This window comes from Bacillus rossius, chromosome 7, assembly GCF_032445375.1.
Source record: "Bacillus rossius redtenbacheri isolate Brsri chromosome 7, Brsri_v3, whole genome shotgun sequence".
NCBI lineage: Eukaryota > Metazoa > Arthropoda > Insecta > Phasmatodea > Bacillidae > Bacillus > Bacillus rossius.
Window position 1 is genome coordinate 69,138,482 of NC_086335.1, and position 18,620 is coordinate 69,157,101.

General features: G+C 38.9%; 1 protein-coding gene across 2 annotated transcripts in view; it reads right to left on the minus strand.

Moving 5' to 3' along the window:
* Positions 1–14,737, minus strand: part of LOC134534307 (symplekin) — a 32,390-nt gene extending 17,653 nt beyond the window's left edge. Inside the window, exons 1-8 of one of the 2 annotated variants that reach the window (XM_063372680.1) lie at positions 14,520–14,736; positions 11,740–11,936; positions 9,092–9,325; positions 7,715–7,870; positions 6,870–7,018; positions 5,321–5,475; positions 2,212–2,505; positions 1,347–1,517 (exon numbers count right to left, since the gene is read on the minus strand). In XM_063372680.1, the coding sequence (XP_063228750.1) occupies positions 1,347–1,517; positions 2,212–2,505; positions 5,321–5,475; positions 6,870–7,018; positions 7,715–7,870; positions 9,092–9,325; positions 11,740–11,936; positions 14,520–14,609 (1,446 nt within the window). In that variant the 5' untranslated portion in view covers positions 14,610–14,736. Of the gene's footprint in view, positions 1–1,346; positions 1,518–2,211; positions 2,506–5,320; positions 5,476–6,869; positions 7,019–7,714; positions 7,871–9,091; positions 9,326–11,739; positions 11,937–14,519 lie in introns of both variants that reach the window. The other variant, XM_063372679.1, reaches the window with a different exon arrangement.
* Positions 14,738–18,620: the final 3,883 nt, after the last annotated feature.

Genomic DNA, 18,620 nt, shown 5'->3' on the forward strand with positions numbered 1-18,620 from the left:
GGTCCCAACATGGGCCAACCTCCCTATCCATTAGTTTCATATCAATATTAACAATAATTAGGAACTGGAGATTTTTTTTTTTTTTTTTTTAAGAGAGCAGTACTTTAAAATTAAAATCTAAGTTTTTTCAGCCTGGTGTTTTTTGACTAACATAATATTACTGCTTTGTATCCCAAAATGACTTTCAAAATTGAATGATACAAAAATTAAAAGAAAAACAAGCCGAATAAATGTGTGTGATGAATGTCAAAATGTTTAATTAAAATCATCTACAGATATGAATAGTAGTACTTCAGATCATTAAGGTGAACAACATTAGCTCTAGCATTGTGCGCAAAATTTTATCATAGGAACAAAAAAAACCTCATGCATGATTGCATGGTGTAAAAACAAATGTAAAATTCAGCTATTTGAGGCATCTAACAGGAACTGCTTTTTAGATTCAAACCCAATTGTAATTGAAGTACATTGTAGGTTTTCGGTGTAAATTCTTAAACAATCAAATCTGGCTACTAGAAAAAAAAAATTTTTTTCTAATGTTAATGAGGATGGCCATTAAACAATTGGAAAATCTGCCAAAATTTTGAAGTTTCAAGAACATTTACAACTCGCTCTGTGATAAACAAAAACTCATGCATGATGCTACTGTCTATTTTCACATGTGGTCTAAAATTCACGGTGTAAAACGAAATGTAAAATTCAGCTATTAGAGGCACTTAAGGGGTCGTCCATTAATCACGTGATGTTTTTTTTAGCAAATATTTAACCCCCCCACCCCCCTAGTTATTTGTGGTGAGGGTTCAGACTACCCCCCCCCCCCCAACCCACCCACCCACCCAATAAATCACGTGTATTTTTTTGGTACAAAATATTTTTAAACATTTCACAATATTATCTTTAAATATAGGTATAATCTAATTTAATTCTGGAAAATTAAGCATAGTGATAAAAATGTCCAGACACACACATTAAGGTTGCAGTTTTATTCTCACTGGGCATAATAATAATAAAGGAACAGGCTTATATGTGATATACGCATGTATTCGGCGCCAAAACTACAGTCTTACCAGCGACTGGCGAGCCGAGCCGGGTGGTTCGTATTGCGGCGGGCGGGGACATTGTTGCCTGGCTACGGCAAGTCAAGGTCGGTTTAGTAGAAATAGTGCGAAAAAATAAATACACGTGATATCCCTCTACACCCCCCCCCCCCCCTCTCACCCCCTGGTGATATTTCGTGATTTTTTTCCCGACCCCCTTTTCGAGCCTCACGTGATTGACGGACGATCCCCGACGGGATGCCAGGGGCGCGGGCGGCCGCGGAAGGGCCACTCACGGCGAGCAGTCACCTTGGTGAGCGGCAGCAGCTTCTTGCTCTTGCCGCCCGTGCCGACGCCCGCCGAGGCGAACTGCGTCGCCATGAGGCGCGCCACGTGCTTGATCTGGCCGTGCGTGCCGGCCGCAGCTATGGGCGTGTACATCGCGCTGAAGTGGGGCGGCATCGCCTCCGGCAGCTTGCTCTGCGACACGGAGACACACGCACCTGCGGCGAGGACCGCCCGGGCCAGGGACACAAGTTCCCGTACCGGAGCGGAAGCTCACAAAAAAAGTCACATCTCAGGGGTCAACTACTTGTAAATACATGCCATACAGAAACTAAATTAGTTGAATAGTCTCTTTTTTATTATTATTATTATTATGTTTAAAAATATATCTATTATATAAGTTTCCGATAGGCCTGTGTGTGAAATACCAATTTTTTTTTATGCAAAGCAAATTTCAAATTGAATATATAAAATTTTTGCAAAGTCAAATCAAATTGTGAATATTGATCTCAGCGGAGCTGTATTAGGTGTAACACTTATTTCATAAAATACACAACTGAAGTAAAAAAAATAAACAAATGAAATGTAAGGATTGAACTCGATTATGGCTTCTATTAATAATTCAATAATACCTAATATAAAATACACATGCATAATATTAATATTAAGCATTCATGAAGGCAAACGGAACACCTTCTTGTCGATTTCTTTAAGTAACCAAATCTATACAACTAAAAAAAATAAAACACCAATAAAAAATAATATTTTCATGAACAAATCTTGAGCATCAATTTTTTTTTTTTAATCTTTGCTTCACAACCAAAGCTTCAAATAAAACCAATATCAAATATCCCGGTGAAGTGAGCGAGCTTCGATTGCGACAGCTAACCATGGAGGCGATGACGAGCTGCGTGGCCAGCTCGGGGCTGAGCCGCTCCGCGATGAACTGCTCCATGAGGTCGAGCGTGACCTCGGTCTGCTTCTTGGCGCGCTCGGAGGGCGGGGGAGGGGGGGCCGCCGCGTCCTCCACGGACACCGCCGCCTCCTGCTCCTCCGGGGGCTGAGGCCCCTCCGCCTCCACCCGGGGCCGCTTGGCCACCACCGCCTGCACCACCAGGCTCTCCGCGGCCAGCCGCTTCTGGCGCTTCCGCACCTCGTCCGGCTTGGGGTAGTACTTCATCACCTGCGCACGCACACACACGCACACGCATGTCGCGTGCCTGCTGGGTTCATCCCCTGCACACACCCTCCCCTCACATCACACACACACACACACACACACACACACAGGGGCGAAGCCAGGGGGAAGTTTTAGGGGTTCAACCTCCCCCCTCCTTAGCCACAAATCTTTAATTAATTTCTTATTCATCAGTGATCACTCAAACAAATTTCATATTAAAATTAATAAAATTTTTACCATTACAATATTTAAATTTAAGTATCGAAAACTGCTAAAATAGCACTATTTTACACCTTACATTCCAAATTTTCCCAGGGGAAGACCCCCGGACCCCCCGCTTTAATACAGGGGGGGCGGGCGGCATGCTTGTTAACACTCCGCATACACAAATCCTGGCTACGCCACTGCACACACACACACACACACACACACATATTGCTTAGCTGCTGGGTTGCACGAGTAAACATAACACAGTAAAACCCCTTCTTTACACTATTCAAGGGGGGTGTACGAAAATGTTGTAAAATGCGGGAAAGTGTAAAATAAAGGAAATGTGTAAAATTCCTTTTTTTTTTTGCCCGAAGAACTGTTATATTATAAGACCTAAACACAGAGTACTCTGGTATACACATAATTGTTCGTTATGAGTGTCTGACACATAGCTAAAAAGGGTTATTAATACTTAAGTCCCATACTATATATATTCTGTAGAGGGTAAAAATTGGCACAGTCTATGTACATACTTCCTTACTTTAATTAGCAATTGATACTAACATTAACAGAGGTTCCGCATTATCCGAGCTTACCTCAAGATGTTCTTTCAATGATTCATGCAACGGGGGTATTTTGATTCAATACAACTTCTTGGACATGCACCATTGCAGTTTCGCAAATTGTCATGGGGAAAAAAAAAAATCAAGAATGCAAATTAAGAACTAAAAATGAAAACATTAAGACTCGCAGAGAACAGGACTAAATCAGCCGATGTCAAACAGATAAACCCAACGATGAACCTGAACAGGTATTATAGACAACACGGCGGTGACAGCACACATGAAATCATCCAAACTTACACAACAGACAGCACAAGAATTACGTGGAAGGTTTGACATAGTGGCGAGTTTTCCTTATTATTTCTTAATTTGCATTCTTGAATTTTTTTTTCCATGAAAAACAGTGCAAAACTGTAATGTCATATGTCCAAGAAATTGTATTAAATTATCAAAGACTGTTGAAAAATTTGCTTGAGAACCTATAAAATGATCTAACTGTTGTCGAAAGCCTGAAGATATTGGTAGGGCAAATCATGGAGTGACGTGAAAGAATCTACACCAAAAAAAAACTAGAAAAATGCTAGCCCAAAATTGATACCACTGTGTCAACTGAAAACCAATTATTATAGTATTATATCAGTATTATCCAAGATTTGGCTAATCTAAGGTTGCTGCCAACCACATTAACTTGGTTCGTTGAGACTCCACTGTAACTTCTTTACTTTGTAAGGCAGAAATAGGAATATGTTACTTTAACTTTCCTTTCTATGGTTCCTCAAAAAAAAATTAGTAAGGTTAATCAAACAAATTTCCACCATCAGTACTGAATTTATACTGACCTCATGGAAGATATAAAATAATACTTCAGCTAGTGACTTAAAAAAAATTATAGCTTTGCTTCAGTTTTAAAGAAACTTGCTTGGAGAATGTCAAAATAAAGTAAATAAACAAAAACAAACTTTCAAGTTCAACACATTTTCAATTGTTTGTTACATGCTTATAGATATGTCCACAGAGAATAACAACCACTGCAAGGTTAAACACATTACGAAGGACTTACTCCTGATTTTTAAAACAACCATTAAATAAAGCTTATAGAAAATTTTGATTCAGTTTAGTATCATATTAATAATGCTAAATTCTTCTATTAAACTCTAATTAAATTTTTTTTAAGATATCACTTTATTCTCAGTCATACTCTCCATCTTTAACTTTGAAAGAAAGAAAAAAAAAAACAATTAAGCAAATAACCATTTTAATGCATGCAAAAACACAGAATTGTTAGCTTAAAATAACATTTCTACTTTTAAAAATAAACAAAATCGAAAAAAAACATTGTTATTTAAGGAATACTGGCGCAACAACCACAGGCGCACACATGCAGCAGTGCGAACACCGACTGGCGACTGACTCGTCCCACCCGCATCACTCGCCTCGCCAGAGGAGAAGAGCAAATGAAAGTAACCTCAGCGCACAATAAAAACAAAAATGTCATGCCCGTCCGTGTCGAGTTCCCAAAAGCACCCGTCCGTGTCGAGTTCCCAAAAGCACCCGTCCGTGTCGAGTTCCCAAAAGTACCCGTCCATGTCAAGTTCCCAAAAGTACCCGTCCATGTCAAGTTCCCAAAAGTACCCGTCCATGTCAAGTTCCCAAAAGCACCCGTCCGTGTCGAGTTCCCAAAAGTACCCGTCCATGTCAAGTTCCCAAAAGTACCCGTCCATGTCAAGTTCCCAAAAGTACCCGTCCATGTCAAGTTCCCAAAAGTACCCGTCCATGTCAAGTTCCCAAAAGTACCTGTCCATGACAAGTTCCCAAAAGTACCCGTCCATGACAAGTTCCCAAAAGTACCAAACGAACCGGTTATCGTGTTTAAATTCCCAATTCTTTTACTTCATTGAAAGTTCCGGGAATCCCGGTACTCCCGGGGCCAGGGCCTTGCTAGTTCGGAACCCCACCCTCCTCCCACCTGCACCGCCGAGGAGCCCCCAGGAATATGACGGGTGAGGACGGGGGAAGGGAAGCGAAGGCAGCAGGGGCGGACTTGCCTCCTGGTAGGTGGCACCCAGGTCGGTGAGCAGCGTGGTGATGTTGGTGTGGTAGTCGACCGAGGACGGGTGCTTCAGCAGGTTCAGCAGCTGGATCTTGAGGTGCTTGCGCACGGAGCTCACCTGCGACTTGGACAGCGTCGGCGGCAGGTTGGCTGTGGGGCGACACACACGCCACGTTCCGTTCATCAACTAGCATCGCATGTGTGCACCATAGTAAAGAAAACCACAAAATAGGATACAAAAATTTTAGAGCTGTAGCAAACTGTATGTATTCGGTACTGAGTAACGGGTGCACCATCTAGTACTGAGTAACGAAACGTTACACACGAATGCATTTCGTTACTCGCATTTTTCGTATGTTTTACGCATGCGCGCGCTTATTCGATGAATTTAAAAACGTACGTTACAAAGAACGATGTTTGTTTATTAAGTAAAGCATAATTTAGAAACTCGTCGTCCAAGTTTTTTACTGTTTATTAAAGGTATTGTGTGTGTAAACAAAGTTTGAAAATGGAACAGAAACAACGTAAGAAAGTATTTTTACAAATTAGAAATATGTGTTTTTGTTTTTTATTATCGTGAAATTTCACTTTTTTTTTTGTTCTTATCTTAAAAGATATAATATAATAAAGCCACTCTAATGAGATTTAATTGTTTCATGGTTAACAAAAACTGTTAATTATCAAATATTTCCTTTATTTTAGCTTTTACATTACACATACAACAAAAGACATTTATTAGCATTTGTTAATATTACACAACTTATAATTCTAGCTCATGATGTTTGTATTTATGTGTTTATGAGAAAAAAAATGTGAATTTCAGCAAAACAATTTTTTTTTTTTTACATTTTCTTGGCTTCTGGGTGTAGGCCGTGTCAGGTAAATTGTCTTGCGACGTTTCGCAAGTCACTGCAACTGCCATCATCAGGTAGACTAAGTCAGACTGTCAGACTTAAAGTCTACCTGATGATGGCAGCTGCAATGACCGCCGAAACATCGCGAGACAACTTACCTGACACGGCCTACACCCAGAAGCAAAAAACAAAAAAAATGCAGACAACGGCCATGAAAGCATGGGATGTTTATTAAATTTTATTTTTAATTCATAAATTGAAACCTGCTAGTCACGATTACTCTGCTCAAGTTTTCGAGTCTCGGCCCATCCCTACTGATTCAACACTCACGTGCGAACGGCCACCATTCTGAGGACTGAACATATCTCATCAGTAGAGACCTGCGAAATTCGCGGTTTCGATGGCCTTCAGGATAGACTGCACATACCTCTGTACACTCGGGCAAATAACGCAAGTTCATTGGCTGCCGACTTGTTAAGTCGTCTCAGCTGGTTTGTCTGCGATTCGATAATTCTTTGGTTGAGGGTTTATAACTGGTTGAGATTCGTCCAGGTGAACAGTAAGCCAATAGCAAAATTATCTAAGAGGTATATGTGTTTGAATTCTAGCCTATCACCGAATGAATCCGCAAATTTTGCAGGTCTCTACTCATCGGGCGGGTCGAGGAATCGGCACAAGGACCGGACTCACTGTGCAGCGTCTCCAAGGCGGCGATGACCCGGCCCATGAACTGGGGGCGCATCTTGGCGATGAGCGTCAGCGAGCCCATGCACGTCATGAGGTTGACGCTGCTGATGTGCGGCGAGCTGTGGAACTTGAGCAGCAGCTCAAACACCATGCTGCCGACACACACACACACACGGACACACGGCCGTCAGTGCAGCCACACGCTTGTCTGCACAGCCGTGCCAGCAGCCACGCTGGCTCAGTCTGCTCGAGCTTTGGTTTCGGAGAGAGAGAAACACGTACACACAGTGGTACATCTCTACAGACGAGATTTTTATGGTTTTATTTTTGGTCCAAAATTTTTTTGAAACAGAGAATTCAGATATTTTTTTTATTTTTATAACAGCTGTTTTGTAATTTACTTACTTCAAAAGTTAGGGGTAAAATTTATGCGCCTCATTTTTACGGTAAAACAATTTTTAATAAATTGGTCTAAACAGATAAGTAAAAAAAAAAAATTAGCAATAATTTATGGCATAAAATTCATTTGATAATGGATGTGCAATAAAACAAATTTAATTTATTTTTCCGATCCACACACACTTTGGAGTAATTTTTTTCCCCCGGAAATAACATTTCTTGAATTTCACACATTAAAAGATAACAGTTTTTTATGAGTTGATTTAAGTTTTGGTTGAAAGCTACTTGATTCCATGATGTAACTTGCGTTTCGGTGCTACATGGTGTGTAACTCACATGTCGGTGTTAAAAGGTGTTGGTACAGTTTCATCGCAACTCGCCACACAATCTCGTCTCTAGGCACGAGGGACGAAGCCTCAATGCGGGCGGGCGGCACAGGAGCTACTCACTTTGCCTCCTCCTCCAGCTTGCGACGACGCGCCACCTTCAGGGTGAGGGGGATGTCCTCCAGCGAGAGGTCGTTCTCCCGGTGCATGCTGTCGGGCGTGGGGTAGGTCTGGGTCAGCACCACCCGCTCCAGGAACTTGACGGAGTGGGTACGGATGCTGCGGCACACGCGGACGCAAGCTTCAGGAATCAAGAGGGTCTGGGCCCAGCCAACTCGCAATTTTTTTATTGCCAGAAAATTTAATTTTGAGTTATTCATCACAATTTCCGGCATGGCAGGCCTTTTTAACACCTCTTTACAGAATGATATTATTTTAATAGGTTACAGTCTCTAAAAACCCCTGGGAGAACATAACTGATTATTCAGCGTGAGCAGCAACTACAACAAACAAAATAATCAACCGTCCACGAATGTTGACGTCAACAAAAAAGCTCAAAGCCCAGTCCTGGCTGCGTCGAGCCAAAGAATACGATAACCAAGATGGCATGATGCCTGGCAGATTATCTGGAGGACCAAAGGACCTTCGCACTGACTACATTAGGTGAAGATAAGTTACTCAGTTTTTACATCTCTTTTGGTTTAACGTTAAAAACATGTAGTTTGTTTTAATTTTCATGTTAAGTAGTTTGTGACGGCTGCAGCTTTGTGTTTCTCTCTGCCATCCTGGAAGTATAATCATTTACATAAGATTGCAGGGGGAATTATATAGTTATAAGATCGGGTCCGTATTTGATTTAAAAAGCTCTAAGTTTGTAAGTGAAATTATTAAAAGACTTAGAAAACTGGGTTTGTTCTGAAGCATTTTTTTTTATTTTGCAGTTTATAGATTGCCTGTTCTGTGATTAAGTATTTGGCTTGTTTTAATAATTCCTTATTTTTTTATGGCCCACAATTAGCTATTAGGTTTGGTTTGGCAATTTCACAGTCTGCAATGCCAAAAGATTCCGGTATCATATTACCTAATCACTCTTCTAGAGCTACGAGGTGTTAGATGTGATTTCTCTGGTGACTTGGCGAGATCATTCACGTCAGTAATCAGGGTTTGAAGGTCGTTGTATGAGTGATGGCTCATCCTAAATGCTTTCGTAATGTTGGATTATTTTCAATATAGTTTTATTTAAACAATTTTAATAAGGCCATGTTGTCTTAGTCATTCTTTTTTCACGAGTTCATTTTTACTATCTCCCATAAGCACGCATAAAAAAAATCACGGCTTCAATATAATCAAAGCAAATGTAGTACGAAATTTTCTACGATTAGCAGGAACGTCCCGGTTTTTATGTTGTAAGGTTAAACGTTTACTGAGAGGATGAACACACGCGACTGCAAACTGAAGTAACGACACGTGAGCTAGCGAAGGTTCTGCGGCCTCACTGACCCGTCGTTGTCGCTGTCCACCTTGTTGACGATGCTGGCCTTGATGCGGTTCATGACGGACCAGGCGGCCTCCATCTCCTCGGTGACGTTCTTGACGCGCGACAGCCACACCAGCGTGCAGCGGTACACCTGGCCGGCAGCCTGGATCACGCGCTTCTGCACCTGCACGCTGGGGTCCTCCAGCAGCATCGCCAGGTTGGTGATCACCTTGGGCAGCACGTCCGGGTCCTTCTTGCTGCACACCCACCCATCAACCATTCGTCAACGCAGCTGCGCCAGCGCTGGGCCTTTTCCGATACTGACACTGCCCGTTCCCATTACCGATACTGCCCAAATGTTATTACTAGTGTGCAGCGGCGTAGCCAGGATTTGTGTATGCGGGGGTGTTAAGAAGCATGGCTCCCCCCTCCCGTATTAAAGCGTGGGGTCCTCCCCCCGGGGAAAATTTGGATTTTAAGGTGTAAAATAGCGCCATTTTAGCAGTTTTCGGTACTTAAATTTAAATATTGTAACTGTAAAATTTTTTATTAACTTTAATATGAAATTTGTTTGAGTGATGAATAAGAAATTAATTAAAGATTTGATGGAAGGGGGGGGGGGGGGGGGGTGGTTTGAACCACTAAAACCCTCCTCCTGGCTACGCCCCTGCTAGTGTGTTGGATGAGGATGAGGTCAACATATTTTACTTTGGAAATATAATGCAATAACACAAATCAATGACCATAACTTTAAATACAACTTATCACTTTTCGAACGCATCTAGTTGAAAATTTTACAATACCCGGCATAATCCTAGTGAGTTCATAAAACTACTTGTACCTTTTTATACTTTCGTATTTTGATTTTTTTAACGCATAAACATGCACTGTAGACTGTAACCATATTTATTTTTTTTCTTTCTGTTCGGCGAAATTTTTTTAGAAATGGATAAATAAACTCGGTTGGGATCATGTAATAAAAAACAATGTTTAATTATTAAAATGTACAAATTTATCAATTTTAATATAGGCATTTTTTATGTGAATCTTGCACGACTCCGATATTGATTATATCGGCCGGTTTCGATATTCGGAACCTGGTTCGGCTCAGCACTAAACTACACACTGGGATAACAGGTGGAAATTTTATATGTACGTCCATACACCAATTGTTTCAATGTGCAAACGTCTTAACTCTCCTTATAAAGCATTTGGCAGGAGTAAATTCGTGAATATGAATCAAGAATGCATAACCACGGTGCTACGTCTCGTGGAAGTCTCAGGAACCTCGAAAAATTGGTGGACAAGCGTGATTCATTCGTACATAAAATGGTGCTTGACTTTGATAGTAGTCCGAACTCAAGGATACACCTTTAAGCTTTAACCGCTCGGCCACCACGACATCATGAAATATAATAGCGTTATAAACTAAGATATATAAGAAAAATATCTCGGAAAAAAATAAAAATTTTACAAGTATTTTAACTGTAAAGTTAAAGTTTTGTTCTTTCAAGCCACCCTGCCTACACCAGCGCAGAAACTGCATTGTAAATGTACCGAAACTACCCAAAGCACACCAAATGCACTGATTTTGAAGGGAATAAAAATAATTAGCCTAACCTGGATTGGGTTGTATTTTGTTCGGTTATTACCATCATGTTAAACAGAATTATAGTTATATTTTAAAACGGGAATTTTTTTTTTTTACTTGTTTCCCTAAAATGAATCCTTTTTGTATAATAATCACGCTCTGACCTGTTTTTTAAGAATACTACGTTAAATTTTGCGTTCGAGTTTTGTATTATAAGTTTATTTGCAACATAATCTCATTACAAAGGTTACATGTTTACACATCACTGCGGAGGACTGAAAGACTTGCGGACATATATTTTTTTCTCTTTATGTTTAAACATATTGTAGGAATTTGAAACATACCTACTTAATACTCTTGTCTCAAATGCAAAGTTAGTTATTTCATTCTTCATTACCACAAATAAAGTGTTTTTCCTGCAATTCATTCTGCTAGAGCTCATGCAGTGGTTGTTGCATCACCGGTTTTTTTTTTTTTTCACCGGAAAATTACTAAACATTATTTTTGAGTTGAATAAAGTCACACAAATTTGAGAAAAAAATTTTAATGCAAGGAGAGCTATCGTAATAAATTTACAGAAGCATTCAAACAACCGTAACAACAAGAAAATGAAATACTCAACATGAAATGTGAGACTGACCTTTTAGGAAGTGACACAACGTATAAACCTGTGGCTGTATGCACATGATTATACTACTTCAATTTTAAGGTTTAACAAAATTTTCATATTACTTAGAGTGTTTTTTCAGATGTCACATTATCATCCTGAAATGGTTTTATCGGCATTATAAGTTATATTATTAGATTATTACAGTAAACTTCCCATTTCCAAGATCAGGACAAAAATTAATGTTTATAACATGCATCCTTCCAGGAAAAACTGATCCGATCTGCTCTAGGTCGTTAAGTTACTTCCAGGGGAAGTTTTACTTCCAGTAGCTTTGTGAGTTTTTAATTCACTGACATTTCTTAGTAACCTCAGTGTTCCAGGTCTGTGGGGCCCCCTCAGCACCTTCTGGCTGCCCAAGAAGAGCAGTTCGATCGTGGCTAGACGCTAGACCTGAGGAACTCACTACTCACATTGCTTCCTCAATGAAGCCAACTATTGTCTTCCGCACGTCTGCGCTGCGATCGTTCTGGAAGCCCAGAACTTCATCCAGGAAGTTGTCCAAAAGGCTCGCGTCCTTATTTATGATAATTTCTTGCACTTTGCGAAGGAACTCCATCTTGCTGTTGTCGGAAGAGGAAAGAGAGGCTTGATTCAGCCATTCTACAATCTGCAGGAACAAGGATTACATTTTCAGATGGTTTCACATGACAACTTACCCACATAACATGTGGCAGAAACTACAAAACGATGGCTCTTGAAAGTCGAAAACCGAGTTCCAAGACAGAAATTCACTCCAGGAAAATACCATTTTACAAACTCCAATCTATGTGAACGTTAAAAGTGAATATGAGGACTCTTTGAGAAAGAGAATTCCAAAAGATAATTTATGAGTAGGATTGCTAATGTTACTTGATTAGTCCTATCCAGCAAAGATACATTTTTAAATTTCAACTCAATTCTAAGAAAAGTGCAGGTAGGTGTGACTATTTAATTTTTATGAAGTGTTTAATTTGTAAAATATGATATTTCAAGGTCAACTTTTTGTTTTGATAATGTTAAAACTGTTCAAAGTTGTGTTTTTTTAGTAAAAAATAGTTGACTCCTCATATATTTTTAGATTACATACTGGTAATTCATTTTGTCACCAAAAAAAAAAAAAAATATTAAATAAAAGTGAAACCGGAAAAAAATAAATAGAATAATACAATACTCAAAAAAGCACATTATTTTAGGGCATACAAATCAAATGGTGAAGTAAGTAGAGCCTGCCCACTTACAACATAGAAATTTACATAATATTAGGTCCCTGTCTATCTTGAACATGTGCCTATTTTTCCAAAAGAACCAAGCCTATTTTTCGGTTGTCAATATAGGCCTAATTTGCCAATAAAATGTAACTATTTCCCTTCATCCTTACGTCACATATAATAGCTACGATACACATGTCCGGTATCAAAAGGTGCACCTAATTTTACTTAAATTTTCTAACCAATTTACTCGATTGATATATATAGGCTAGATTTTAATGGTTCTAGAGCCACAATCTGTTACTAATTACCAGTTTTTCCAGTTTTGTTTCAATTTTGTCATGTTAATGTTAAAGATAAACCTAGGTATTATGGTTACTCAAACGTAGAGCCAAGTTAAAAATAAAATCCAACCATACACTGTAAACATCAATTCAGAGTACTGACGTTCTTGAACACATAATACAGTCCGCTATAACAAGAATGTTAATACTAGAGTAAGCTAGATGTGTTCAAGGGCTTCGAATGAGTGGGCTATCAATGTGATTGCACTCAGGTGGTTAAAGATAAAGAGGGATCATGAGATTAGAGCAGTATAGAGTGCTGGCAGAAGGAATAGGTGGAAAAAATTGGACCACTCCCAGAAGATACACAGACTCACAGCAGCATCAACCACGTTTCCACTCAAAACTTCTGGGTTCAACTTCTCCGGCAATCTAACACAGAGTGCCTTGGCAGCAGGCGAGTGATCTGACCTCTCACTCACCATGGAGCCTTCAAGGCTTCTGATTGGCTTAAGACCGGGATAATAACGAAGCAAGAAACGCAAGATGTAAAAAGTTAAATACCGTAACAACTTTTTCAAACACCAGTTCAAAAACAATGCAAGGCGCAACAGCCGCAACGAAAGCATCTGCCAACTTTCAACTTCTTGAGCTTTGGCTTGCGTTTTCATCTTCCATGTTTTTATAATACATACATAAATACATAACATTACATACATACATAACACTTGAACTTGTTAAACTTTTGCAAAGTAAAAGACAATATTAAAGTAAATAAAATTATTGAGAATAATATGTTTTCATGGTAAACATAAACTATCACGAAAAGCCCAGGGAAGAAATTTGTTTTCTATGTTATTGTCTACTGTAGGGACGTCAAATTAAAAAAAAAGTATTTAAAGTTCCTTGTTTTATTTCTAATGATTCTGTCAAGGCACATTCAGATTTTCCAAGAACTTCATGTGTCAATAAGCATTTTACGTATTGTAAATTATTAATGTAAATATAGTGATGTAAATTTATGTTGTGCTTTAATAGCATATCCAAGACTGTTTTCAACTAGAAATAAATTTTAATAATATTAAAATTGACACAAAAGTTTAATTTACAAATTCCCCCAAGACCTGATGCTACAAAATCAAATTTTATATGTACAACTAAACAAGGAAGAGAGAAACGGAGTGGGATACAATAAAAAAGTTAAATTTTTACAAATAGGCCTATATAATTATTTTAAAATACCAAAAAAAAACTTTCACAAAATAAAATATATACAGAAGCTGAAACTGTTTAAGATGAATAACCTAAATACTACTAAAATCTGAATATTAACTATACTTAAAAATTAAATATTAACATACATACATAATGAAATATTTAAAAAAAAATAAAGTATATAGAGGTTATACATGACGTGCCATCCAGTGCAACATAGTCTAAATAATGCTTTTATTCGCTTTATACTATAAAATAATGGTTTTAAGAGCTCGTAATCGCAAACACACGTATAATGTTAAGTTGAGTATTTTTTAAAACGGTTGGGGCGTTGCTACAAAAAAAACTTGTCAATCTATTTCAGTCAACTAAAACATATTATGCGGAACTCAATAAATATAAATACTTGAAGTGTTTAAATTATTTTATTTATTCACTACCAGACACATTTATTATTCGATTTATATTAGCATGCCTACTTTGGTACTACAAATTCCACATAACCTTATTGTACGAAGAAGACAATTCTTCATTATCTTGCAAAAAGAACTGAGCTGCGGTGCTCCGTCGGGAATCTAGTGCTTTATGAGTCATTCTGTTAAATATTTAAATACATTAATACTTTAGAAAGCCTGCCTACATATACAATTTAGTTAGGTTTATTTATATGCCGCCATTTGTACTGCAGTTTGTCAAACGCAGTCGACTGTCGTCAAAAAACGATCGAAAAGTCCACTGAAATACCAACAAAAAAACATTTTTAACCGTAAGAACACTACACTTTTATACACTGTTCTGTTCAGTATTATTATCATTCGATTGTTCCTTTTTTCAAGAGAATGAAAATTAAACTGAAAGACCGAGAAGGATTACGACTTTTTGTGGAGAACATTTAAATGTACGAATTTTATGTGTTTTGTAACAAAATGGACCCACTCTATCACAATACACACGTTAGGGAGGCTACCTATTCCTTCTTATTGAATAAATATTGAAAATATGACGAAAAGTCAACAAAGCCAATGGTGATGTCCTAATTAATAAACTATGTTGAACTTTCAACCAAGTTTATCGCCAAAACTATCAAAAATTTTCATTGAAAAGAGTTATTCATTTTTTTTTCACTTTGCGAAAGTTTTATAATGAATTAAAAAAAATATACCTATCATAAAAAAAATTTCTAACCAACCATATTACTTTTGTCTCTTTTTGGAAAAAGTTTCTTCGAATATCGAAGGCTGAGACACAAGAAATTGCTCCTTCGGTTGGCCAATGCGTTTTCGCGATTCGCTTAATTCCAAAAAAAAAGTATGGAAGTATGCTAAAGAATGGTAAAAACTTTTCACTAAATGGTTTTCGGAAAAATTGAGTACATTTAATATATGGGTATTTTTAAAGTTATGATAAAACGAATAATGCAAATGCTTGCCAGCTTCTTCCCTATTTAACGAGCTATATTACAATTTACAAGTATTAAATAAAAGAGTGTTGTAACAGTCACTTAATTATGAGCCATTACCATCTCTTCTTCAAATAAGGCAGACAATTGTCTGCTACGAATGAATCTGATTGGATAGGAATGTACAAACACAAGTAATATTTTAATATATATCTTTGTTCAATAAAAACAGTTCTGACACATTCGTAATTTTAAGACTAAGTTTCACATATAACATAAATATTCACAAAATTAATTCCTCGTACCGTCTAATTGTTATACAGTTAAGAGTAATCATTCCATTTTTAGTGCTATGTGTACAAAATTTTAGTTTTACAAATGTCTTTAATCAAAACTATAAAATTTTATTTCAGTAAACAGTAAAAGTTTTTACTGTTAGGTGACATTGGTTGGTTCAATGTTAGTCAAAAGGTAGCTGTGGTGATATTGGTTTTAACCTCTTAGCAACCTCTTAGCAACCTCTTTGCATGAACATTGTTTAACCTTCAATATTACCTCTTATTCAAATCTATGTATTAATTCATGTAACAATCTAAGTCATGTTTTGTGCTTAATAAAGCCTTAGTTTCTGATGATAAGGTTTATTATGTCAGTAGCGCAGTACTGTGTCAATGTACGATAAGAAATCTTGTAACTATGTAGCATTTCGCTGGCACTCATGACATTATTTTTTAGCATTTGGTTCTCTCTACTTTTGGCACATACAGTGTACTATTTTCATGTCGTCATATAGTTCACAAATACGAAATACGTCACAAATACTATATTTGACGTTGTTGTCAAAAAGTCTAAAAAATTAAATTCACACAAATACCTAAATCCCTGTGCGAAGTGTATGTAACCGATAATTGCTCATGTGAAAGCAGATTATCTCCAGCTGTTCTTTTCGCGCGTGCCCTAAATGTCAGCGTGTATAGTGAAATCTAACATATTTGATTTCATTTAATCAAAAATATAAGCTCTAGATTTCAAGACACTTAATGTGCCGTCACCCGACCTCTGTGAAAGGTCCGGGGGGTACCTGACGGGCGCTACGGGCGTCTCGATGCTGTGGTTGTCCGGAGGGGCGCCAGGCTAGCGGACTGCTAGGCCGTTGATGTTGGGTCGTGGGTACTCTGCCCCCGCGTGCCCCGCCAGGTACACGGCTTGAATCTAACCTGAATGGTTCTCCCTTGACTGTGAAGGCCGCTCGGCCGTGTGGAGGACGGGAGACTACGGAAAATTATTGTACACGAGTTGGTGAGAATTACCTTTGATTTAGTCCCGCTACAAAAACTCTCACCAACACTTGGCGTCGTCTAGCGGTTACACAATTAACACAAAAAAACACGACACTACGCGACACCAATGGTTACCGCGGCAGTCTCGCGGGACGTGGGTCGATGCTCGCTGGAGACGGCCAGCGCCGAAAGTTAACGGGTGCAGGGGGGGCTCTATGAGCGGGCCCATAAGTTTGGAGAAACACTTACGTGAGTGCAGCCGGCAGGCATATGCACGGCATCCTTAATTAAAAATACTTTCGCTGGAGTCGGCCAGTACCGTACGTTCCGTGATACGATACGTAGCGCGGTATCACACTGAAGACGGTCGGGATAGGCCCGGTTCCGCAAAATATGCGCCGAGTCGACGTGGGCAGCGGTGAATTAATAAAAGGTTTTAAATTTGAAGATGTAGTACAGAATAAAAATAATCAATGAAACAAACTTGAATGCTGCCCACGGACACACGTCTGTTCCCGGCGCGGAGTGGTTGGAGACTGCCGAACATGGCTGCCTCGCAAGGAAGAGAAACTTTCTCTTCTTTGTGAATCGGCACCAAAAACTTATAATAATTTAATTAGTTATATGATGAGTAAAAAACATGCTCCAGGTGCTTGATTAAAACTTTGCACCTGGTAAATATTAGCCTAAGGCTTAGCAATTGTTTTACTTGAATAATTAATTTAAAAAGCGGCACCAAGTTGGCGACTATAAATTTAACTACAAATTGTCTCAATGTGCACTGTTTGGGTTTGAATTCCCTTAGTTTGGCTAGACCACTATCATAGGCCAATTAATCAAGGCCCGTAGCCGCTGTGGCTAGTAACGAGGGTTGTTTTCTGTTCCGTGCGAGCCGCGCACGCACGGAATCTCTACGACGCACTTGCTCACTGCATGTGATTACTTAATTTCGTCCTAATGCCTCGTTTGGGCATTGTTTTCCGTAATCGAGCCCCCGGGGTTTCGTGTCCTGTTGTTTAAATTCAGTTAATTGAGGTCACGCCCGGGGCGCTCGCTTGACTCAATCCGGCTGGGCGGGGGGTGCGTTCCGATAACGGGATACGGTACTGGTGGTGCGGAGCACGGGCTTAACGGCCATGGTCGGTATGACGTCAAATGTAATAAAAATATTGTGATAGTTTACCTGTGCTAAAATTATATAGTTAGATTCGTGTTTGGTGTGTATGACATCGTATCAAATATTTCTGCGAGACTGCCGAGACTCGCAATAGCTACAATGGAGCACCTGTGTTTACTGTTCATATATCCGCCTTATCAGCTCACCATGACTGCACGCGGCAGTATGTTCGGCCGCTGAAAACGCTAAAAACAAACAGGTAATATACAGACAATGCAACAAATAATGTTGCTGCGGGATGTCAATTTGCGAGTTTCCTACGAGACCAAAGTTCGATAGGTGACGTGAACGCTACCCTGTGGCCTGGCAGTTCATTGTAAACACATTAATTAGGCGGCAATGCTGTATTTGCTCGTAAGGGATTCAAACCCATGGTCTGATTCTAATTACTGTTATTTAACCCAAATTAACTATAATAATATGGATGTGCAAACAGCTTAGCTCCCGGTATACAGCATTTGGTGGAAGTAATTTCGTAAATTGAACAGAAGTCGCATGAAACATAAATGTGCAACCGCGGAGCTGTCCAGTTTTCTTTATCTTAATGGGAGCAGTTTAATCACATAGTTTAAAATTTCCATCTGCAAATTGAATGATTCGATAATTGACTTAACTACTCCGGCAGCGAATACTAGTGGCAGGTGCATAAACGTCCTGAAATTTAGTTGAAAACACAATTTGTGTATATTTATCACGCTCAGCCTTATTTTGAAGTCCAAGTTTCGTAAGTGTATTTTCAACATGAGAAC